Raw genomic sequence first — 23,453 nt, 5'->3', positions numbered from 1 at the left:
GTTTGCAAACGCTTCCGGAACGAAAGTATGAGTACTTCAAGCGGGTATTGCGAAGCTTAATAACCTCATTAGGGATTTGGATTGGTCCGCTCTGTACTTGCATTTATTACAATGTAATCAATGTCGCACTTTCTTGTCCGATTAGATCTGTGAAGACTCCTTGGTTTATCACTTTATACAAAATTTTTAATAAGTTGGTTCTCCTTTTCTATCGCTATATAAAAGCTGGGTCAACTTTTTCTGTCAGCAGCTGTGCCAACGATCTGCGTGGACCACTGCTTAAACTATTCACCCTATCCTTTAATTCTCCATGCTTACCCCCGATCTGGAAGCAATCTTTTATCATTCCTGTTTTGAGATGGATTTCTAGCTACCTTCGTTCTAGGTCTCAAAGAGTCCTCTAAAAACTGCTTCTCTTCACCTATTAAGGTTACCAATGGAGTACCACAGGGTAGCTATATAGGCACCCTACTTTTCAGGCTCTTTATTAATTAACAAACTCTCGAGTACTCATGTATGCCATTTCACTCCCGCTTTTAATCCGATCTGAATAACTTTCAGTCATGGTGTTGTGCAAATATGTTACACCTTAAAATGCCTCGAAATGCAAAGTAATGACAAGAGTTGGTCAAAGGAATTTGACGACCCATATATGTATAACTAAGACTCTATCTCGTAACTTTTAAAGTACGTCTCTTGTGTATAGTGCCCCCAATACAAAATATACGAGGACCGTACACAATCAGTTCAGAAAAACCTTTTGTGCCCGTACTTGAAGAGTTAGATTTGTGGTAAAAGTGGATGTGTGCAACTCAGAGAAGGTAACGTTTCCGACCACATAGAGTTTATATATTCTTGATCAGAATCAATAGCCGAGTCGATATAGTCTGTCTGTCCGTCTTGATGAGCGCCTAGATCTCAGAGACTATAAAAGCAACCAAATTTATTTTCCAGACTCATGTGATATCACACTGCTACAGTGTATTTCAAAATTTCGACCCGCCCCTTCCGCCCCACAAAGGACGAAAATTTTAGTATCGTAGAGAACTACCATATCTATCAGATTGTAGAATCTTATTAAGATTGTATCAATGTTGTTATAGCCAGAATGAAGAAATTAATTTTCAGGCTTCCCCAACCTCCAGCACGTCACAACACTAATAACACTACTCGACAAAATCGAACTTTTTTTTTCCTCAAGGATCCAAACCGACTTTTTCTGATAGATATGGAGATTTAAAATTTTTTAAAGAATTATGGTTTTTTTTCTATGGCAGAACTTTTTTTTGAAAAATTTTGGGAATTGGGATCGCGATCAGGTACCAAATGTACAACCCTTTTTTGTTTGCTTTGTTCCCAATTGGCAGTTGGGCCCGCAACCTTCCAAAATTTATTTTTTTTTCATTTTTTCCTTATTTTAGGTTTGGTTAACGAATTTTAGCTCCAAAGTCTCTCCATAGATTTTAATGAGCGATACCTGGAACAACGCAAAATTTATGCAATGCAATGAAATGAATGCAAAAATAGAGGACACAGGATATAATTTTTTTTCGACTTTTCCTGAGTTTTTAAAGTCAAAATTTCGTAAAAAATACCGCACATCATCATTTTTGCATTTCAATGCTTTATATATTCCAGACGGTAAGCTGTAATCACAAAGTGTTTGGGCTTAACTTCTAGCTGTTTCAATTATCTTTTCAAAATAACAACCAGACGTAAGATACCTGAGTTATGTGAAAAAAAGAGGCGCTACCTATGAAAAAAGCTTAAAAAAAAATACCAGTTTTCAAAAATTCTTTAAAAAAAAGTTCTGCCATAGAAAAAAAAAAAAATATCATCAAACCATTTCTAAGCCCCAAATCTTTAAGAAAAAGTTCGTTTTGTTCCTTGAGGAAAAATCGTGTTGACTAGTGTAATTCTCTTTCTGGCTCCCACACTCTGCCTCTTTCAGTGCGCCCTCAATCGGAGAAGATGTAGAATCTAAATGGTAGATGTATAATCTTTATAAATGTATAAGCTCAAAAATGTATATACTGACTGAGTACTGGTTTAAAAGTAGAGTCGCGTCGACAGATCTCACCCTCGACACCTGCCTGACTTTCAGAGGCCACATCGCAAAAGTCAGGGGCAAGCTAGAAGACAATGCCAGGAAAATGCGATTAATAAACTTAGCCTATCCAACAAGGTGATAATTTATAAGATAGTCCTGGCTCCGGTATGGAGGTACGGAGTTCATGTATTTAACACATTTAAACAGGATTCGCACTTTCCAGAGTCAGTTTCTACCGAGGATCACAGGAGCAGAGTGGTTTCTTAGAAACATAGACATTGCCAGGGACCTTCGTGTCAACAACAGACCTTAGTGTGTTTCAAACCTAGAGTATCGTCCTGTCACAGATCTCACTCTTTTCTTTTCTTTTCTTGTTAATTACTTGTATTTCAAATTAATTTAAATTTCCTAAGACCATAGTATAAGTTGCTAGTGCAGTAACAGTAAACTATAGGATTGTAATGTTTCTTTGTGATATATGTGTGAAACAAATACAAATTCACGATATCAAAAGAAACTTTTATTTTGTATATCCTTGACATGTAAAGGTCTTTTAACATAGAATAAGCAAATGTATATATATCATAATTGACTTCATATCGGAGGAATTGTCCATTGGGTATTCAAGGTTCGATGTGCAACGTACATGTGCATCGAACACATTGATGTATCGATAGTACCATCGATGGTTTTTTCTGCTCTATGCGATACGCCTAATCGTGGCTTGCGCATATCTATCGTACTCTGAACCTGTGCACAGTTTTTTGTTTTTATTTAAATAAACTATAATTTAAGAGTGTTTATTGAGTAAGTTATACTCAACAGGTTTGTTTAAATTGCCTACAACGTTAAGGTGTCAGTGTTCAAACCAATTCATACCGCTTGAACACTTTGAAGGGGCTGTTAATTAATGTTGAAAATAATCTTAATTAAGGTGTGGTTTGGATGTTTGACTAAGCGCAGCTTTACTCATCATGGGCGGGCGGAGCTCTTCTGAGCCACTCCTTCAAAGGCATTCCACCGAAGCCAAGCTGGGGACTTAATTTTTTTGCACTTGCAGGCTTACATTTTAACTAGTTTAATTAATTATTGCTCGTGCCACAAATGTACATATAAGTTGATACAACGAAAGCTTACGACCACACCTATCACACGCACACACACAGAGGCACGTGAATTCCAAATAACGATTGACGGACCAGACCGATGATCGGGGGATTTGTTTATACAAATCGCTGTTTGTTTACGCCACTAGCTGGGAAAATAAACAATATTATAATTTTGCATTCTTCTGCTTATAACCTCAGACGAATCTCGAACGAAAATGTGCCACTAGTCTGGAGCGAAACGACACCTGAAGTAGTTCCCGCATTCGACTTGATCAAAACCGAGTCAGTATGTCACTGAAAGGCGGCCTTGTGGCCGGCTTGTTTCTGCGATTACTAGTCCTGGCAACGGCACAGTTGCCTGGGGACCTCCCGAAAGGCCAACTGGAGCAAGGACAGCCCATGCAGCCCCAGTCATATCAGCCCAGCTACAACAAGGACTACTCGCCGCGCTACAATCCGCTATACACGGGGCAGCAACCGAATCCGGACACCACGCAGTACGACAATCCCCTGTTGGACAAGCAGAACCCAAACAGCTACAACACGTACTACGATGGCAATCGGCAGATGGGCGCCGGCGTCGGTGTCGGTGGCGGAGGCATCGGAGGTCTCGGAGGCAACAACATAGGCGGACCTGGGAACAGTCTGGGTGGCGGCTTGGGAGGACTGGGTCCTCAATACGATCCCTTCAATCGAAACAATGTTGGCGCAGGAGGAGTCAGCTATAGGGACATGTACAGCGACGAAGATAACTTTTGTCCAGAGTATTGGGTTTCGTTCAGGCAAACTTGTTACCGCTTCATACGCTCGCCAAAGCGCAACTGGGCGGAGGCGAAGAAGATTTGCAAGGCCTACAATGCGGATCTGCTGAACGTGGACAATCTGGAGAAGCATGCGTTCATACTCAAGAATCTGATATTGCAGAACCATCGGCAGAATCGCTTCTTCATCTCCGCTCGCCAGACGGGCCCCCAGAATTGGGTCAACGATGACAACACTCAGCTGGTGCAGATCGACGACTCGTTTTCCTTTGACGAAGAGCAGCCCTGGGAAAACGAGGATCTGCACGACAACAGATTTCTGGTGCAGAACGACATAAACAACCGGAATCGGCAACTGAATCAGAACAATCCCAATCAGTTCTACAATGCAGTTCCTGGCAATGTTAACCAACGAAACCAAAATAATCTGCGTGGCTTCATCGGTGAGTAAACAAACCCCCTCCCGATTGTCTGTTTGTTCCCTCAGACTTACGAATGCAACTACGAATTATTCGCAGGTCCCAACCAGCCCTATGGAGACTTTGGCTATGCGCGTGACCGCGTTGTCTATGCCTACTCAAAGAAGCGGGATCGGTGGATGTTTATGCCGGCCTACGAAATCGAAATGAATCTTTTCATCTGCGAGTCCCGAGTGCTGTACAGTCCGGACAATGTCAATATTAAGCTGGACGACAAGCGGCCATATCACTATGGCCTGGACATAAGGGACATTGAGCGCATACCCCGCGGACCGTACTTTGTCAAGCAGCCGAATGACACCACCTTCGACGTAAACAAGAATCGTCTGATCAACGATGTGACACTGAGCTGCCTGGCCGGCGGCTTCCCCACACCGTCCTATTACTGGTACCGCGAGGTGTATGTGAATGATACGCTGGAATACCAGAAGATTGACCCTATGGCGCAGGATCGCTACACGATATCGGGGGGCAATCTAATCATATACGAGCCCAAGCAGGCCCTCGACCAAGGAGCCTACCACTGCGTGGCGGAGAATAAGTTCGGCCGCATCCGGTCGGAGAGTGCGCACTTAAACTTTGGTTTCATCATGGAGTTTAATCTTAAGCGTTCGGCAGAGACCAGCGAGATGAACTGGGGGAAGTCGATATTCTGCGATCCACCGCAACATTACCCAGACGTTCGCTACTACTGGGCCCGCGACTATTTCCCGAACTTTGTGGAGGAGGACCAACGGGTGTTTGTCTCCCGCGACGGAGCCCTCTACTTCTCGTTCATCGAGACGGTGGACAGGGCCAACTATTCGTGCACTGTGCAGACTCTGGTGTCGGACACGGGTCGCAATGGGCCATTCTTCCCCCTGCGCGTGACGCCCAACAGCAACTACCAGGCTCTGATATTTGCCAACACCTTCCCAAAGGTCTTCCCGGAGGCACCAGTGGCCGGCAATGAGATCCGCCTCGAGTGCGTGGCCTTCGGCTATCCCATACCATCGTACAATTGGACGCGCAAGGGCCTGCCATTGCAGCGCAACGCCTACACGGCCAACTACGGGCGCGTTCTGATCATTCAGAATGCAACCACCAACGACAATGGCGAGTACAGCTGCACCATTAGCAACCCGCGCAAGACGCTGGAGAAGAGCATCTACATAAACATCCAGATGCGACCCGAATTCACCATCCCCCTGAAGGACATGATCAAGGACTACAACAGCGATGTGACCTTTATCTGCGAGGCGTTTGCCATTCCCGACGCCAACTACACGTGGTACAAAAACGCCGAGCGACTCGACCCGTTGACCATCAATCGGGATCGCTATGTGATTCAGGATAACGTGTTGACTATCAAGTTTCTGGAGAGGGAGAAGGACGAAGGCATGTATCAGTGTGGAGCCCAGAACCAGCTGAAGACCTCCTTCTCCTCGGCCCAGCTGCGAGTACTCTCCATGAAGCCATCCTTCAAAAAGCATCCACTCGAGTCCGAGATCTATGCCGTTTACAACGGCAACACAACGATCGTCTGTGACCCCGAGGCAGCTCCGCGGCCAAAGTTCCAGTGGAAAAAAGACGGACAGCTCTTGGGCTCTGGCGGACATCGCCGCATCTTGCCCAGCGGCACATTGATCATATCACCCACCTCTCGCGACGATGAGGGCATGTACACGTGCAGTGCCTCAAACCAGGCCGGCACAGACGAGTCCCATGCTCGCGTCATTGTTCTACGTAAGCTCAAAGCCCCAAACGTCCGTAACTGTTGCGAACTAATTTATTTTCTTTTTACAGAGGAAATACGCTTCATCCAAACACCGCCCCAGCGCATCGTCACTAAGGAGCATGATCTGATCTACCTTCACTGCGAGGCCGCCTATGATGAGCTGTTGGACATTGCCTATGTCTGGAAGCACAATGGGGAGCTTCTAAAGAACAACCATGACGGCACTTTGCGCATTGTAAGACTAATTAATTTATGATCTAATATCGATCTAATATTATCCGCATTTTCCGCAGATTGTCGACTGGAACAGGTTGACGGTGCACAACACCACCATGCGGGATGCCGGCGACTATGAGTGCGTCGTCAAGTCGGCCGTCAATGAGATCAGCAGCAAAACCAGCGTGGTCATCGAGGGAGCACCTGGCGCCCCAGGCGGCGTCCAAGTGATTCAGATTAGCAAGACGAAAGCGATCATCGAGTGGGTGGACGGAGCGAATAATGGCCGGGCTATCCGCTACTACAACATCCTGGGTCGGACCAACTGGAACCGCACCTGGGTGAATGTGTCGACACATGTGCAGGCCCGTGAAGTCGATCGCTACACATCGCGGCAGCAGGCCGAGGTGACCAACCTGACTCCATGGTCGGCCTACGAGTTCAGTGTTACGGCTGTGAACGACCTGGGCATCGGTACGCCCTCGGCTCCCTCGCCAATATACAGCACGTACGAAGATAAGCCTTACATAGCACCAAGAAGAGTGGGAGGCGGCGGTGGCAAGATCGGGGACTTGACCATCACCTGGGATCCCCTTCTGCCCGAGGAGCAGCACAGCCACGGCATACGCTACAAGGTATTTTGGAAATTGAAGGGCGCCCTGGAGTGGGCATCGGACGAGATAAAGAAACAGAACATGGGCATAGCCGTGGTGAATATTCCACTCAACAACTACTACACCGAATACGAAGTCAAGGTGCAGGCCATCAACAGCATTGGCAAGGGGCCAGAGAGTGAGGTCGCTATTATTCATTCTGCAGAGGACATGCCCCAAGTGGCGCCGCAAAAGCCGTTTGCTCTGGCCTTCAATTCGACCTGCTTCAACGTCACTTGGCAACCCATTGACATGTCCCGTGAGAATATCCGCGGCAAGCTGATTGGTCATCGGGTAAGTTTCGGAACGGGTTCGGACTTGAGCTGAACTTTTTATTCTAGCTTTATGAGATTTTAGTTGAAGTACTGGAAGACGACGCACCAGGAGGAAGATTCCGTGTACTACCTGTCACGGACAACAAGAAATTGGGCGCTGATTGTCGGTCTGCAACCCGACACCTATTACTTTGTCAAAGTGATGGCCTACAATGCTGCAGGCGAGGGACCCGAGAGCGAACGATTCGAAGGTTGTCTCAAGCGAGAACAAGCGAGTGATTTGATTATTTAATTGTCGATTTCGCTTGAATGCATTCCAGAACGCACCTATCGCAAGGCCCCACAGAAGCCGCCATCTTCGGTGCATGTTTATGGAATAAATCCGTCCACCGTGCGAGTTGTATGGCGATATGTATCACCCTCGCAGGACGAGGAGCCGATTGAAGGCTACAAGGTTTGAAAGCGAGCAAGCTGGTCCATGCCAATGGACTAATTGAATTAACTTGTGGCTCTTCCTAGGTTCGCATTTGGGAAACGGACCAGAACATGATCACTGCCAACAACACTATCGTGCAAGTAGGGCAAAAGCTGGAGTCGTACATCAAAACCCTCACGCCTGGCAAGAGTTACAACATGCGTGTGCTGGCCTTCAGCAACGGAGGCGACGGTCGCATGTCCAGTCCCACGCTGCGCTTCCAAATGGGCAAGACCACGCGCAATGCCGCAAACACGCGCCATGGCCATAACATTAATACGGCGCTGATCATGAGCGTATTGCTCTTTATCACTACCTTCTTTTACACAAATCACTAAGTTTAGGACAAATCAGGAAGCTTATCAGCTTATTAGGCAGTAAGAAACGAAGAGCCGTCCAGGACTAGACAAAGCGCAGAGCTTTATCGACTACACACACACAAACAAACCCAAGAGTCTCGTTTAGAAGATAGCATTCCGCATTTTCTTGAATACCCAAACGTAACGATTTCGAATTGAATACAATTGACGTGTCGTATACGTACATATGCATATGCACAAACATCAAAAAACATATATATACATATGGTAGCAAGTTAAGAAAGTGACCTTATATAAGAATAAGTAGCCCAAAATGGGGGAAAACATAAACCTTTTACAAATCATTTTTGAACATATTTTTTGATCTAGCAACGAAACAATTGTATTAGTGTAAGCAGAAATCAGGTTTCTGATTTTCTTTATCATTATTTTTTGTGTCCATTATTTTGTGCTGTTTTTATACCAACAAACTTCATGTAAATGCAAAACCGTCCAATTTAAAAAAGAATAAAAATAAAAATGTTTTCATTTATTTAATGATTTGGTTTTATTTATCGGTGTTTTTGATGATGCCAGACGATATTTTTTTATTTTCATTAAATAAGATTAATATAATAAATATTATATTATATTATTATGAAATAATATAATATTTTGTTCTATATCAAAATTTAAAAAAATATATTAGTCGTTTCTGCAGACTAATCTCCAAGCAAATAATTCAGTTATTTATATATCCTAATGTTACATTGTTACATTGACATTTATTCATTTCATTAGTAGCCGGGCACCAAATTGCTGTGATGTGATGCAAACAAATGTCCTAGCTCACCGCACTAAAGCACAGTACCCGGTTTGACAGATCCTCGTTACGAAATTCTCCATATAACTTTAACTACGTTTTCTAGAATTATAAAGCCTTCTTTCACTCCAACGACATATCGCATTCCAAAACCATCCATACTATCGATTCGACGGTTCTGCAGCCTTCGTTCGTGAGCGAATCGTGGTGGTTTTTAACAAAATTTACTCTCTTCTTCGAGGTGAAGAGAGCGTTTTCGTGGTGACTTTCCCCTCCTTTTCGTGGTGTGAGCCACATGTTTATTACGGGAACGCAATGAATCTTCTTCATCGTTATTATTAATGATATGATTTAAAAAATTATCAATGGATATTTTTTTGGTATCCATGGACTTGTAAAGAAAAATATTCGGCACTATTTTCTTGTTTCATGGTCGCGCGAATATTTTTTTGGACTTTGCCCAGAAAACCACCTCAAATGTTTACAGAAAATTTCGAACGATTTGATTGGTTGAAAGTGGAAAACGCGTAAGGTAAACCGTTAAGTTTGTAACGGATTTTATATCAAAAAGTATTTTTTGGGTACAAAAAGCAAAAACATTTATTATTGATGCTGGGCCGTCGGCTAAGTGGAGACCTCGTGTGTACGTGTACACTCCAAAATATATATTTACACAACACATGCATGCTTGCTGCCAGTCGGCTCGTGTGACGTCATGAGCCGAACGCGGCCATTCCCAGAGCCGAACGCGGCCATTCCCAAAGCCGAAGATCTGGGAACGTTCGCTGCAAGCTCAGCTGCGCCCCTTTCGTTGTATGAACTGGCACATCTATATACTGTATGGTTAGTGGTGCAACTTTGGCACGAAATGAGAAAAAAATTTGAATACCTTGGGAAAATGAATATTATGGACTTGAGATATTGTTTGTAATTTCAGGCTCTAATTAATGCAGAAACTACTCAGTCTCTGTTTTGAAAATATTAACGAAATTTTGCAGCTCACGGATACCAATAATAGGAATCAGAACCGGGATAAATGTATTTATTAAACACAAAACATATGCATTAATAGGTAAAAAACATGTCAATCTAGAATAAAATCATTATTAATGTTTCAATGGAGCTTGAAACATCAAATTTAACATCAATTAATGGAAATACGGTATACACAAGCCATACGCATAGAAGAAACTTGGTTGATCAGCAACAATGACGACAAATTAAGTCAACATTTACGTTTTAAGCTTTGACCGTTTTTGTTTAAACAATGCAATAAAAAGGACTTCTCAACACTAGCCAATCTTGTAGAAAATTTATGTATCTATCGGATAAAATTATTTGTTTAGGGCTGAGAGGGCTAACTAGCTAATAATATTAATATCTGAATATGAAAATCATCGAATACGATATCAATCAATAAAATAGAACGTTATCCCATTGTCGACCAGGGGGGGTATTTAATATTTCCACGAAATGTGTTTCACTTTAACATATTTTACGCATTACAGGTGAAAGATATCATTGGCCATTTTTGTTTTGTAAGTAAAGAGAAGGATGGAGCTACAAGGAGCCTTTACAAACAGTATTATTTTCCGCGGTTTAACAAAGGTGCTCAACTTTTTAAATAGAGGGGTGTTAAATGGGTTAAGTTCGTTTGATCGCCGGATTTTCTAAAACTATCGATTCTTCCTATAATTAGAGATAAAAGTATCGTACCAACGCTTTGTGTTGGCGGCGTTGAAGAAATGCGAAAATGTTTTTATAACGCACATGCAAAGGCTGGACAGTTGGAAACACAAACAATCAACCCGAAGAAGGCGCACACACACTGGAAACGAAACCTCAAGAAGAGTGTGCTCTCATCATGGCAAATGCGAACGGTTGGTGCGGAACAGAAGTCCAGGGAAATGGTTCCTCAAAATATACGCGCACCACAGAATTGCGGCGTGTCGAGGACAACGACATCTACAAGCTGGCCACGATTTTGGATGTGAATGCTTGCTGGCGAAAGCTTATGTCCATCATACCCAAGGTGGACGTGCAGGCCTGCAGCGCAGCTGGTGCGGTGAAGATTACTGCCAACGGTGGGCGCAAGTATACAGCTCAAGACATAAGCCTGATTGACGGTGTGGCGGAGAGGTTGCCCCCCGATCAAAGCATATCGCAGGTGATGATTGATGAGTGGAAAACGTCGGGGAAGCTAAACGAGCGCCCCACTGTCGGAGTGCTACTGCAGCTTCTGGTAGAAGCAGAACTTTTCAGTGCCGCTGATTTCGTGGCGTTAAATTTCCTGAATGGTAAGATTGGAACTATCTACTTCCATTCGATTAAAGATTCACGTATCCCTGCTTTACTTAAGAACCCAAACCTGAGCGTCCTGCTGACGGCCCTGCAGCGCATTTTAGCCTAGAGCTGGGCGACGATATGGACGTGGACACCGAGGTACCAGATCCCAGCTATCTGCCGAACACAGCGGCATTGAATGCGGCTGGCGAAGGTAGTCTGGGATTCAACTTGGATTACTTTGACAAGCACATGGTGCGGCGCGACAAGAGTCTGCCGCAACCATCTGCGAGTGTTCCTCCCACAGCGCCGCCCCGCTCCTCACGACATCAGAAGACCACTGCCAGCCCTAACGCCTCAGCAAGCGCCACATCTGCGACTGCAACCACACCCAATATACCCAATCTAACAATCCTCAATCCCAGCGAACAAATACAGGATCCGGCGCAGCCAGAGCAGCCTCCTCCACAAAATATCCCCAATCTGTCTATACTCAATAACAGCTCAGCAGCATCAATGGCAACGGCTTCCACTGCGCTAGAGAAGACCAGTAATGGAAGCAGCGCTACAGATCCACCCAATATCCCAATAATCACGCTTTTAATCGATAACCCCGCCGAGATAAGCGGACCTGTCGCTGCAGATGCTGCATCAGCCAATTCGACCACTGCCCCGACAACGGCAAGCCTCAATAATTTGCCAATGATAAGTGCTTTAAATTTGAACGCTGAGAATGGCGAAGCCTCCCATCCTGACAGCAGTAGCTCAAGCAGTTTGAGCAACGACGAAGATGATGACGAGGAAGACGAAGAGGGGGACTACGCAGATGCATCCCTGCCAAACCTTAGCAATTCCGAGCAGCAAAACTCGAACAACGACTCCAGTCTGACGACGGTCACTGGAACAAGCGGTGATAATAGCTTTGAACTAACCAACGACTCCAGCTCAGCATCGAACGATGACTACGCCAGCAACATTCCAAACTTGAGTGAATTGCAGCAGTAGATGCATACGTATGTAAATGAGACGACTTCACTATCCGAATACTTAGTTTACGGACAACAAGCCAGACATTCCATTCCGTTAACCATATTAGCCTAAGTCTATACAATGTGCATGTACGAGTATTTATACATTATATGTTATGTTAGCCAATGTCGGCTTGCAAATGTGGGGCTAGTTTTATGATGCTTACACCTATAAGGTCCAAGTAGAGTCTAAGATTCAAGGCAAACGTTTAGCTTATATGTATGTATGTGTGTAGGTTTGTTGTCCATATCGCGGAATCTGAAACAGTTCCACGATGGGTGCGGTGTGGTAATATCAAGCATTTCCATTTCATCAACCATATGTGTATGTAACCTAACAACAAATTCAACACAAATTTTTATGTTTTACGAAATTACACATTATATATTACATATTAAAAAAAAAAACAAATATACAAAAAAAAAAAAGAAACAATGGGTTTAGCTACAGATTTTTTATACCCTTTAAGATGGTATATACCTTATATTATTCCGCCTATATTAGTTAAGAAGCTATAAGGCTCATCATTGCTCCTCGTATAAGGTACATTGTCGAAACGGTTAAGACCGCACCCAAAGAGTGTCTTCAAGATAATTCATGTAAAGTTGGATTCAATCGGAACATACTTTTTGACATACAACAACTAAAAAGTCATTCTGTCATGGGTTATTTATTCTTAAAAGCGCGCTTATGCGCTCAGGAACTTATGACAAGAATCGCTCGTGGAACCGGAACGGAACCTCTTAACGACTAATCGATTACTCATGGCAAGGTAGACTGGCAACCCTAAACGACACATCAACAACAACAATATATGAAAACAAGTGCTCAGTCCTGAGGAAGAATGTGAGGTTAAATTGAATGCCGGTCAGCATTGAAAAAATGTAACGGTCATATCCGATCTGACTTCTGTGGAGAATGGCGGCGGTTGCTAACGACATTCGCGGCATTCGGCATTAAATTGAACTTCGCGGCGGCTCATTTTGTTCGGGGGAGACAAAGGACAACAAGTACCGTCGATACTATTTGCCAGAGGATCGTCTGTTGACTATATTGCGGCGTTCCTATACATACGATAAAAGGATCAGGTACGAGACGACCGACAAGGCTCGCAACGAGGCAGTTTTCTTTCTTACTTGAGCAGCCTGCGCACCTATACCGAGCTGTACCACGAATACCATGGACGTGGAGAGCGGTCTGTGAGTGATACAGCCGATCTGGTGGGCTTCAAGTTGCCCACGGATCCCAAGTGAGGCTGGTGACTGGAAATTGCTATAGTGTGTAGTGTGATTGATTGACTCTACTCTACTTTAATGCCCGTAATCAGTTGGTAGGCACGAGCACTAAACTGATACGTCCGGGACTGACGGTCGGAAGGACGAAGAGACAGACAAAGCTATATCGACTCGGTTATTGATGCTGATCAAGAATATATATACTTTATGGGGTTGAAAAAGTTGCCTTCTCTGCGTTGCACACATCCACTTCGACCACAAAACTAGTATATCCCTAAACTCTTAGAGAACGGTACTATGGTAAAAGGCCTGCAACCCGCCAACATACATATGTATGTACATACATACATATGTATGTATAGCCATGTCTGTCTGTTCGTCCTTCCGACCGTCCGTCCCGGTAAGCGCCTAATGATCAAGTGGGGAATCAGAGAGAAAAAAGAATGGAATTGTTCGGATCTGACAGAGTAAAAATGGCAAGAGCAAGTCCGTTATGGGCGAGCGATTCAAAGTTATCGGAAACTACGTCTGGCAGTCACTTACAAATGTGATACGAATCTAATAATATATACCCTATATACACTGTGAGTACCATGCATACAAATATATCTTTTTCCGCATGAAAGAGTCAATAAAATGTAGATAATGCCATTCCACTTTGCTTAAATTACTTCCGGAGAACATCGAGTACCATAGCTATTAACATTACGTTTCATTGATCAATCAGTCGAAAAACACGGATTACCATATGTGTATGTATTTGATAAATCTGTACAATAATTGCTTTCATTTAAAATTTTCTACTGTTCTATGTCAATTTTCTGTAGATTCTCAGGGGTCTGCAGGCTGCAGGCCTCCACTATTTGCTCTTCAGGAGGTCCTCTATGAACGTAAAACTGATGTTCGTATCAAACTGTAGCTTATTATCGAAGATCCACTGCATCGACAACATATAATCTCCCGTTGGCATGGGAAGACGCAGTAGCTCGGGTTTTAGATAAAAATCTGAAATAATCTGTGGACCCTATGTTGGAATTTTAGATGTTTTACTCGTGAGAAATACCAGTGTAATCTTACCACATAGGGGCATGTGTGATTGATGTTGGTATACTGTTTGAAGAGCCCGTAGACTATCGACAGGAGGGGGGTATTTCGCCTTCGCAAATGCATACAGGCATCGCATGTAACATCGAAAAGCCAAGGCTTATAGCCATTAGCCTTTTTAAAAACCCGCATATGAATTTTTATATTATTGGCCGGATGTAAAATCGTCCCATTCATATTGAAGAGCACTTTGCTTCGACTGACGGCCTTCAGACGACAGTAGTGGAACACGAACCAGGACTGATTGTAACTTTCACACACGGCGTTCGTAAACTTGAAGATGACGGCATCCTGAAAACTTTGTTCACAATTGTCCACTTGATTAGTATTTCACATATATTTACGTTAACATTGATGTTGAATGCTAGGAATAATCCGATGGCCGCACAGATCATCAGCTGGCACCGCATCGTTCCTGGTCTTGATGGAAAAATACCATTTGAATGACACCAACGTGTTATTTTATGCTATATCCATTTACGCATGATAGAGTTTAAGTGCTTTAATTACTTTGACCACTGATTGAACACTGATAAACACGAATTATAGAGATTTCCAATCTTCTGCAGGATCCATTTTTGGTTTAATTTCTCTTCAGTAAATCATCTACGAATGTAAAAATAACACTAGTCAACACGATTTTTCCTCAAGGAACAAAACGAACTTTTTCTTAAAGATTTGGGGCTTAGAAATGGTTTCATGATATTTGAGTTGTTGAGTTTTTAAAGTCAAAATTTCGTAAAAAATACCGCACAAAAATCATCATTTTTGCATTTCAATGCTTTATATTTCCCAGACGGTAAGCTGAAATCACAAAGTGTTTGGGTTTAACTTCTAGCTGTTTCAATTATCTTTTCAAAATAGCAAAGTTCTTTACAACCAGACTTAAGATACTAGAGTTATGTAAAAAAAAAAAAGCGCTACCTCTGAAAAAAGGTTAAAAAAAAATACCTGTTTTCAAAAATTCTTTAAAATAATTTCTGCCATAGAAAAAAAACCATACTGTTTAAAAAATTTTAAAGCCCCATATCTATCAGAAAAAGTCGGTTTGGATACTTTAGGAAAAAAAAAGTTCGATTTTGTCGAGTAGTGTAACCTTTGTATCAAATTGTGTATTCTTATAGAAGTTCCCCTGAATCTTGGAAGATACAGTATCTGTCGACCCTGTAATGGAAATTTTGGATGCTTGACTTGTGAGATATATGTACCTGTATAATCTTTCCACGTTGTGCAATTTTTTATGCGGTATACTGTTAAAAGATCCCATAGCCTAGCGAAGCAATGTGATTATTTCGCTTACTTTCGCATACCCTTGAAACATTCCGTAGACTCTTACGTTTGATACCCCATTTTACAAGCAATCCAATAAAAGGGAGTCCTTAAAATTAGCCAACCGTGCAGAAAATTTATATATTAATATTATTATTCTAGCTGGCTAGAAATATTATATCGAATATCAAAATTGAGGAACATAATTTACGATCAATGACAGAGAACGAGTCCATTGACGATCAGTGGGTATCGTCAATAGAGGTATCAACGAATATTAGGACACTTGAAACATTTTGGCGTACCTGAGGTTAAATATATCGTGGATAGATGGGCCAGTTCATACAACGAATATGTCGTAGCTGAATTTTATTGTCATACTTGCGCAGCACCCAATTTAAAATCACTTGTACATTTTTGGTTAGTGCCGCGGTGTAACTCGAGCTCACATTTTTAAATAAAGGGGGTTTAGGTGGGCTAAGTTCGTTCACTCACTCATGATTGACGGTATATATATCGGTATATTATATAGTATATTCATCAATTTGGTATGTTGCGGTATATTTCTGAGTGTCAGACGGTATTTTTTTATTTATTTACAAATTTTCAGCAAATTTACAATAAATCTATTATTGTCTTTCCAATCAAGTTTTAAAATTTAATATTTTGAGTTAGTCCGGGCGAGTCTGGTTGTGTTGAATCCAGCAATATTATTCGAAACATGGACGAATCGGAACTGCTCTTTAATCTGTTCTACTTTTTGCTATGCATGGTCATAATTTATCCACCGGAGGAATTTCAGCGGCTTGGCTTCACCATCGAGCAGTTGTTCTCGCGGTTTCTTGGGCAAGAATCGATGGACTTCGTAGGATATCATCTGCGACGCACTTCGCTCAATCTCTTTGTGCACTCGTGCCTGCCGTTTGCATACTTTCTAATCCATAGGCTGAAGTTCTCCGTTTTTGCCACGCAAGAGCCGCTCGAACACTCTGAGCTTGACCCAGATTTTCCAATGCCCCAGGAAGCAGTGGCGTTCAAGACGCTCACGTGGAAGACGGCACAGCGTTTTAGCGTTCTTGCCGTGCTAGCAGTTCCCTCCCTGATATTTAACTGGCACCAGCAGAATTGGCGGCGGCATCCAATAAACAAAGCCCTCTCCAAATACTCAAACACGCCGAGTACCTATAGTGCCGTCGCCAGCGACATTAGCACCGAGTTCCGTCGTCCGGAAATTTATAAAAAGAAACTTAACTCCATCAGCACTGTGATAGCAACGGAGAACTGGATAATCAAGACAACCATGTACAATGTTCACTTTGCGCACCAAACCAATACGGCTCTCAGTGTGGCAAAGGTATTGCCAGCTATAGGTCTATAGCTATAGCTCCAGCTATAGATGATTTTTCCCTCGATCGCTTATTAATCTTCTCTCCATACAGGCGGAGACCTACAATATAACACATCAGGATCAGAATGACACTCTGCAGATGATCAGCATCATAGTGCGGCCCATGCGGCAAGGCGTGGCCGATTTTCACATCCGAATCAATGCATTGGAATTCAGAAATTTGGAGGATCGACTGAGGCGACCCATTGCCATACCTTCCAACATACAGTTCCATCGCAACGTGATCGACCGCTTTGTAGATGTGTTTAAGGCCCAAGTCGCCCTCAATCCCGTCTTCCCAGCGGAGCCCTCAACGGAAAAATGCTTCGCATGCATGCTGATCGATCCAAACATTAAAATCAACAAGCAATGCGCCGATGTGGACCGCAATGGCGCTCCCCTGACGAACGAGGCCTCCTGCTCCAACTGCTACTGTCGCCCAATGTGGTGTGTGGAGTGCCTAGCCCGGTGGTTTGCCGCCCGCCAAACGGACGTCGATCGTGCCATTTGGCTGGAACAGAAGTGCACGTGTCCGATGTGCCGAGCGAAGTTCTGCGTGCTCGATGTGAGCTACATCAGAGCGCCCGAAGAGCGGGGCGATGTCGATAATGATGGTGTCCCTAGCTCATGATTTTTCAACTTGGCGACTGTGTTAAAGCAACGATTAAACGACTCATTAGACCCAACCTTGTGCTTTATTGGCTAGACTCAAATGTACTGCTTCTGACTAACTGTAAGACGTACAATACAATACAATTATATAGCTATAAACTTAAAGATAGTCTATAATTTAGTGCAATTATCACGTTTTAATACTTTTACAATCTAAGCAAGCAGCAGATAATAATTTTACATAAGTACGTACAATCGATCCAAGTGCAGAGAGAGAAAGCGTGTATATTATACATATTGTATATATGTATGTATTATGTTGAATATATGAATATATGTAAACCTCTCAGCATGCTTTATTAAATACTAAAACAAACCTAATCAAGCAGCCCGCGCAGAAATTATACCGCTGTCATCACTGGCGCAATGTGCATTGCGTTGTAGTCCCCATCCCCAAATCCTGCTATAAACCCTCATTCGCTCTCTCTCTCACCATCTCAATTTTATATAATAAAGCGTTATGCACTGTTATATGTATATAAGTGCGTGGGGAATATAGAAATTAAACTGAAAAACATGTTTCCACTATCTATAAATTCGTCTCGTAGAAACTTTTATAACTCTCAACTTTGTCGCGTTGACTTCGAGCAGAGCTGACTGCGACCGTAGGGGTGCCGAAGGATCCTGTTGTGGGTGTGGCTGAAGACTTGGGTAATGCGCTGGATGAAGTGCGCGATGAGATCTGAAAATAAATTATATGAAATCTTTATTTATTAATGTTCGAACAGTGAGTAGGAGCTGCGAAAACTAAATCTCCTCAGATCTCACCTATCGTTTTGGGTCATCAGTCACTGACTTGACCGACTCTAAGCTAATCAGAAGACATGACCGAGCAGACCGAATATGATTTATTTTTATGACTTAGCACCTGATTTTAATCAAACTTGGGGACATTTATAAAGAAAGCCTTTTTGACAGGTTACCCCGTACAAAGAGGTAAAATCAAATTCGATGCGAAGCACTGCTTGTATCTATATGTATATACATAGGTAAGTCATTCTAAGTATAAGTACATACATATGTGCAGAAATTTATTATTATTGTTATTCCTCAGGTTTTTTTTCTTGATAAGACGATATTTTGTGCTGTTGGCTGTTGTGGTAAAGAGGAAAACTTGCAAAATACGTGCACATATTGGGCATATCGGTGCCTGGTTTTCTATTCTTTAACTGGAAAAGCGAGCGTCATAATTTTTGCGCTTCATTATTATCAGCACACAACCGTCTAGTCACTAGACTCTAGTGTTATAGTGTTACCATATACTCATAAATAAATACATACAGACATGTCTATGCCTTGATTTTGGTAGCTGATAAGTAGTTGAAGAACCGGAAAAAAAACACCAACAACTTTCAAGGATTCCTCTTCGGGTCTAACGAATAAGCGTGCCATCTAGACAACTATATCTAGATCTATCAAGAAATTTCTATGCCATTTGCAGTATTGGCATTGTGAAATTAATTGTATCTTTAGATCCCTTTTCATAAATGAGTCGGAGTTTGGAATCCTATGTTTTTTCTGGTGCAGGAACAACTCTCGACACTCGGTCTTAAAATGTCTTTAAATGTATACATCAGCGGAGAGTCCTCATCAGTCGTCGCCGATATAAATATCAAGTCGGCATCATAAAGCGCTTCTCCGAAGTTCAATGCACAGACGACAATGACGCGACAACAAAGTCGGCCGGCAATCGATCGATCGGTCAATGCATTTGCATTGCGCAATCAGCTCCACGCGCCCGCCCTCTTTGGACATCCCTCACACGCTACGCGGCTCACGCCCCCGTCACCACTGCACGACGGAACTGAACTGGTGTGGAGCTGGGGAAAATTAATACAGCATTCGAGTGACACCAAATACGAGACCTTGATTTTGGCACTACCCCGTCGAGCATTTCTTTTCCTCGTAATATAGAGTAGAGTAGAATACATACAACTTGTGTACAAAAATTCGTATTAAATGACATTCGGAGGAGTCGGGTCGTCGTCGTGTCGCCAAAAAATGTACTGCTGGCTGGTATAAAGTTTCCAGAAAGGTGTGTTAAGGTTCGGTCTCACGTGAATATGCGTGGCAGTATAGAACAGGACAGTAACAGAAACAAAATCAGAAATCCGAAAGATGACATACGACTAATTACTTTTAGTCTTGCTTGGACATGACTTTTGTCTTTCTATTTCTGTTTTGTAATTTCCTTTCATTATTTTGTTGATTAAAAGCATTTTTGCGAAACAAACAAACGATTATAAAAAGAGAGTGCGCACTTTGTATATTTCGATTGCACTTTATAAACCTCGTTTATGGCACCTTTTGTCTGTAATTGCTCCAAGGTGTATATTTTATATACGTACACATGTGTGAGAGTAGCCCTTGAATGAGGGTGGGATTAAACCCTAATAAAGGACTTTCTATAGTACATGGTATACTTAGCAGGTGAATAAAATCACTCATTCATTTCACATATGTACACATAGTACAACATTGCAGGTAAAATGAGGCAAAAAGTTCCCTTTACAATCTAATCTTATCATGGCTTAGTTCTTTACATATAAATCTAGTCAAGACCAAAGTACAATAAGAATATAGTGTAATTTTGTTAACTTTCTTTGTAGCCCTTCTACCATAGGAAGGACCACGTCTATACACAATCTTTGTTGAGATTTTGAACTGATAAGCTGGTTTTTATGGAATTATAGATTGTCTCATTGTTGCATCACTAAATAAGAAAAACTAATTAGGATTTTATGTATCCAAATACAGTATTCACCCCCACACATCAGTATCCGTATCCCAGTACAGACTGGGACTATGCTCAGACTCTTGCTTGCGCCTGGTGTTTTCGATTTCACTCGACGCCGCCTCAAGTGACATTGAATGGTAAACAAATATATCCGGGCATGGATCTTACAAAAGGTCCAATCCAATGCACTTGAATGAATAAGACCCCACAATGCCTACAATATCCACATGACTACTGCCTTGAGGTCTTATCACAACAAAGCCGACTTCCGTTTCATTAACGAGCATTTCCGTTTTCCCGGGCTGACTTATGTTGTGTTGTAGTTGTATCTGACAAATCACAATTGTTATGCACTTCACTAGGAAATCGTGGGGCTAAGAAAAGAACAAAGGAAACACACGAACCCAAAAAGAAGACCCTCGAGGTAAATCTAACACTATTGGTGGAGCTGTTGCGTTGATAGATAGTGAAAGAAATCACGTACCCAATTCACAATATGGGTCGCGACACGCGATATACTGATATTTATAGAATGCCTGTGCTGATAAAGCAACTGGCTTCGAGCAGGGAGCTGAGAGCAGGGAGCTGGGATCCGGGAGATAGTAGATGGGTGCTGGAAAATAGACGCACCTTTTCATTTTCCTTCGTGGACGCTCCGCCACTGTTTGCGTCAAACAGCTTGCCATCGACCACGTCCCGCTTCTTGTTCTTTGACCTGAAGCGGCCGGAGCGAGAGATCGTAAAGTTGCGCCACTGATGGCTATACTCGCACCGCTTCTCCTCCTCGTTGAGAACGCTGTCCAGGTAGTGGATGGTCGGCTCGTGGGCGGTTGTCATTGTGTTGCTCATTGGATGGATGATGTGACTGTATATTGGGTGGGGGATCGTTGCTGCGATTTATTCTTCTCCTTCTCCTCCTATCGGCGGCGTTTGTGACAAGCTGGTTCGATGATAATGTTCGATGGGACAACAGTCTTATACGGCTTCACGTCAGTTCATGTTCCTCCTTTTTTGGTTGATTTAGTTGATACAATACATACATATATTGATAATTTCGGGCAGGAGCGATAGGAGCCACTCACAAATGCACATACGAGAGGTTTATGGGTGCTACATACATACATACATATTTAATTATGTACGTACATATGACTTTTGTTTTGTTTGTTTTTGTTAAAAAGATGACGCGTCGTGTGTGCCGAAACCTTGCTCAATGGTGCCCGTGGAGCGTATGGTCTGCGATTGGGGGACGAACTCCGATGTGGCTGCTATAACCGTAGCCGCACAAATGACTTCGACTCCGACGTCGACGCTGGCGTTGCTGTGGACGTTGACGCTGCTCCAGCGATTCGTTACGTTATGTGCCTACCCGCTCCCTCCCTCATGCACACCCCACCATCAGTCACAAAGAACAAACGCAACCCGTTGGTGTTGTTGCTCTTGCTGTTGTTGCTTGCTGTCGCCAAAAGTGAGCAAACCCCAGGCCTGAGGAGAAGAAAGAAAGCAGCAAGAAATCTTTCTACTGCCGCGAGCGCAAAAGCAAAGCGTGTGATTGCTCCTGAAAGCCCAAACAGGTGAGCCAAAAACACACACAAATGCACATATTCAGCTGTGCACAGGCAAACATACGTCACCGGTACCGTACCGTCTCTCTCTCTCTCCCTCTCTCCCTCTCAATCAGTGTGCTCGTGTGTGTGTGTGCCAAGATTAACTGTGTATTGGTCGTGCTCGACTTGGTGCTAGCATGGAGGCGACTTAAGCAACTTCCCTAGTGCCCTTCCTACGTTAAAGAAATCTCCCATCTCTCTCCACTTCCGAATGAACCTGTCCAAACTATTCATACTGCTTATACAATTATATTTATTTATATTTACAGAAGGAAGGTCAATTATATATATGTAGGTAGCCTAGATTTTATTCTTTGGAAGCACATCGAGAAGTCGAGCAGGCCGCATAGGGTTTTCGCTTTTCCATCATACATACATATGTACATACATATACATAGTTACATATATGATAGTGGAAGTATCTCCCAAATGCACACCGATATCTTTCTGCCGGTGCTGTCGATGATAAGCGCAAATAGACAAAACAAACACACAACTTGCTAACAATTATAAATGATTAGATCGCTTTTTGGAGCATTCACTTTGGACGGTTCTTTAACAGTATCTTTTTGTATATGTATGTACATATATATGTACATACAATACATATATCATCCGTAGCAAGTTTACTGACGACTTTAGATTCAATATACATTTGTAGTACTTACACATTTATACATATAAAATGCATGAGTCGCTGGATCGGTTCAAGCCACGCCAAGACTGGAGTGCTGGGGATATATGAATCACACACCTGCATAGATTCAGATATGCACATATGTACGTACATATATGTATGCCAGGCGGCCAGTTGCGTTTCGGGTACATTATCTTGAATCGGAATGACTCAGCAGCCCCAGCCCCAACCGGCTTACAAGCCAGTATTTAATAAACAAATTATTCACACTTTCTTGCAGCTTGCCTAGGCCATCTCACACCCTCTGTATGCACTCTCTCGCACACGGACCCGAACCTCTATGAGATAAAACCCTATCTAATCTCGCAGGTGGGAGCACAAGAGTTCGCGAATTGCACCGCTTCTCCTCCTCGTTGAGAACGCTGTCCAGGTAGTGGATGGTCGGCTCGTGGGCGGTTGTCATTGTGTTGCTCATTGGATGGATGATGTGACTGTATATTGGGTGGGGGATCGGCTCACACTATGGCATTACACCAAAGTTCAGAGTAGAGCCAAGCGGTTCCAAAGTTCGGGACGTTGCAGGGGCAAAGGAATAGGCGGCTACACAGGCGTCCTCAGATACCTTTAATATTATGG

The 23,453-nt window shown here is 42.9% G+C and overlaps 5 protein-coding genes and 1 long non-coding RNA gene across 9 annotated transcripts; 4 read left to right on the top strand and 2 right to left on the bottom strand.

The window, feature by feature from the left end:
- The first annotated feature begins 2,767 nt into the window (after window positions 1-2,767).
- On the top strand, window positions 2,768-8,592 carry LOC111068877 (contactin). Of its 2 annotated transcripts, none has more exons than XM_022358646.2 (8): window positions 2,768-2,857; window positions 3,358-4,363; window positions 4,439-6,124; window positions 6,185-6,351; window positions 6,410-7,279; window positions 7,343-7,511; window positions 7,581-7,714; window positions 7,780-8,592. In XM_022358646.2, the coding sequence occupies exons 2-8, from the start codon at window positions 3,448-3,450 to the stop codon at window positions 8,071-8,073; spliced, it is 4,236 nt and encodes a 1,411-aa protein (XP_022214338.2). In that variant the 5' UTR covers window positions 2,768-2,857; window positions 3,358-3,447; the 3' UTR covers window positions 8,074-8,592. The 2 variants fall into 2 exon arrangements, with proteins under 2 accessions (XP_022214338.2, XP_022214339.2); XM_022358647.2 differs by having other exon boundaries at window positions 2,790-2,875.
- Window positions 8,593-10,564: 1,972 nt separating this feature from the next.
- Window positions 10,565-12,541, top strand: LOC111068867 (protein Tube). The gene is made up of 2 exons (XM_022358625.2): window positions 10,565-11,154; window positions 11,217-12,541. Exons 1-2 carry the CDS (start codon window positions 10,722-10,724, stop codon window positions 12,143-12,145), a joined length of 1,362 nt encoding a protein of 453 aa, XP_022214317.2. The 5' UTR covers window positions 10,565-10,721; the 3' UTR covers window positions 12,146-12,541.
- A 1,632-nt stretch (window positions 12,542-14,173) lies between these two features.
- On the bottom strand, window positions 14,174-17,740 carry LOC111068861. Of its 2 annotated transcripts, none has more exons than XM_022358617.2 (4): window positions 16,273-17,740; window positions 14,853-15,114; window positions 14,482-14,799; window positions 14,174-14,428 (listed from the first exon to the last, which is right to left on the bottom strand). In XM_022358617.2, the coding sequence occupies exons 2-4, from the start codon at window positions 14,916-14,918 to the stop codon at window positions 14,264-14,266; spliced, it is 549 nt and encodes a 182-aa protein (XP_022214309.2). In that variant the 5' UTR covers window positions 14,919-15,114; window positions 16,273-17,740; the 3' UTR covers window positions 14,174-14,263. The 2 variants fall into 2 exon arrangements, with proteins under 2 accessions (XP_022214309.2, XP_022214310.2); XM_022358618.2 differs by having other exon boundaries at window positions 14,174-14,419.
- Window positions 16,375-17,941, top strand: LOC111068859 (E3 ubiquitin-protein ligase TM129). The gene is made up of 2 exons (XM_022358614.2): window positions 16,375-17,131; window positions 17,217-17,941. Exons 1-2 carry the CDS (start codon window positions 16,499-16,501, stop codon window positions 17,793-17,795), a joined length of 1,212 nt encoding a protein of 403 aa, XP_022214306.1. The 5' UTR covers window positions 16,375-16,498; the 3' UTR covers window positions 17,796-17,941.
- Window positions 17,846-23,352, bottom strand: LOC111068862. Of its 2 annotated transcripts, XM_022358620.2 has the most exons (3): window positions 23,227-23,352; window positions 21,204-21,356; window positions 17,846-18,518 (listed from the first exon to the last, which is right to left on the bottom strand). In XM_022358620.2, the coding sequence occupies exons 1-3, from the start codon at window positions 23,290-23,292 to the stop codon at window positions 18,366-18,368; spliced, it is 372 nt and encodes a 123-aa protein (XP_022214312.1). In that variant the 5' UTR covers window positions 23,293-23,352; the 3' UTR covers window positions 17,846-18,365. The 2 variants fall into 2 exon arrangements, with proteins under 2 accessions (XP_022214312.1, XP_022214311.1); XM_022358619.2 differs by lacking the exon at window positions 23,227-23,352 and having other exon boundaries at window positions 17,854-18,518; window positions 21,204-21,892.
- LOC111068863 lies at window positions 21,816-22,446 on the top strand. Its single transcript, XR_002607225.2, has 2 exons — window positions 21,816-22,147; window positions 22,255-22,446. It is a non-coding gene; the product is annotated as an uncharacterized LOC111068863 (long non-coding RNA).
- Window positions 23,353-23,453: the final 101 nt, after the last annotated feature.

This window comes from Drosophila obscura, unplaced genomic scaffold (assembly GCF_018151105.1).
Source record: "Drosophila obscura isolate BZ-5 IFL unplaced genomic scaffold, ASM1815110v1 contig_4, whole genome shotgun sequence".
NCBI classification, from domain to species: Eukaryota; Metazoa; Arthropoda; class Insecta; order Diptera; family Drosophilidae; genus Drosophila; species Drosophila obscura.
Note: the sequence above shows the minus strand (reverse complement) of the source record. Positions and strands in the feature narration are given on the sequence as shown.

Coding starts and splice junctions, on each gene's coding strand:
- LOC111068862 (XM_022358620.2), bottom strand. CDS start 23,292: ATGAGCAACACAATGACAACCGCCCACGAGCCGACCATCCACTACCTG. Junction 21,357..23,226: donor TGGACAGCGTTCTCAACGAG/GAGGAGAAGCGG, acceptor GTTCTCAACGAG/GAGGAGAAGCGGTGCGAGTA. Junction 18,519..21,203: donor CCACGAAGGAAAATGAAAAG/GTGCGTCTATTT, acceptor ATTTATTTTCAG/ATCTCATCGCGCACTTCATC.
- LOC111068859 (XM_022358614.2), top strand. CDS start 16,499: ATGGACGAATCGGAACTGCTCTTTAATCTGTTCTACTTTTTGCTATGC. Junction 17,132..17,216: donor CGGCTCTCAGTGTGGCAAAG/GTATTGCCAGCT, acceptor CTCTCCATACAG/GCGGAGACCTACAATATAAC.
- LOC111068877 (XM_022358646.2), top strand. CDS start 3,448: ATGTCACTGAAAGGCGGCCTTGTGGCCGGCTTGTTTCTGCGATTACTA. Junction 4,364..4,438: donor TAATCTGCGTGGCTTCATCG/GTGAGTAAACAA, acceptor AATTATTCGCAG/GTCCCAACCAGCCCTATGGA. Junction 7,512..7,580: donor CGAGAGCGAACGATTCGAAG/GTTGTCTCAAGC, acceptor AATGCATTCCAG/AACGCACCTATCGCAAGGCC.
- LOC111068861 (XM_022358617.2), bottom strand. CDS start 14,918: ATGCGGTGCCAGCTGATGATCTGTGCGGCCATCGGATTATTCCTAGCA. Junction 14,800..14,852: donor CATTCAACATCAATGTTAAC/GTAAATATATGT, acceptor CAAAGTTTTCAG/GATGCCGTCATCTTCAAGTT. Junction 14,429..14,481: donor ATCACACATGCCCCTATGTG/GTAAGATTACAC, acceptor ATTCCAACATAG/GGTCCACAGATTATTTCAGA.
- LOC111068867 (XM_022358625.2), top strand. CDS start 10,722: ATGGCAAATGCGAACGGTTGGTGCGGAACAGAAGTCCAGGGAAATGGT. Junction 11,155..11,216: donor GGCGTTAAATTTCCTGAATG/GTAAGATTGGAA, acceptor GCTTTACTTAAG/AACCCAAACCTGAGCGTCCT.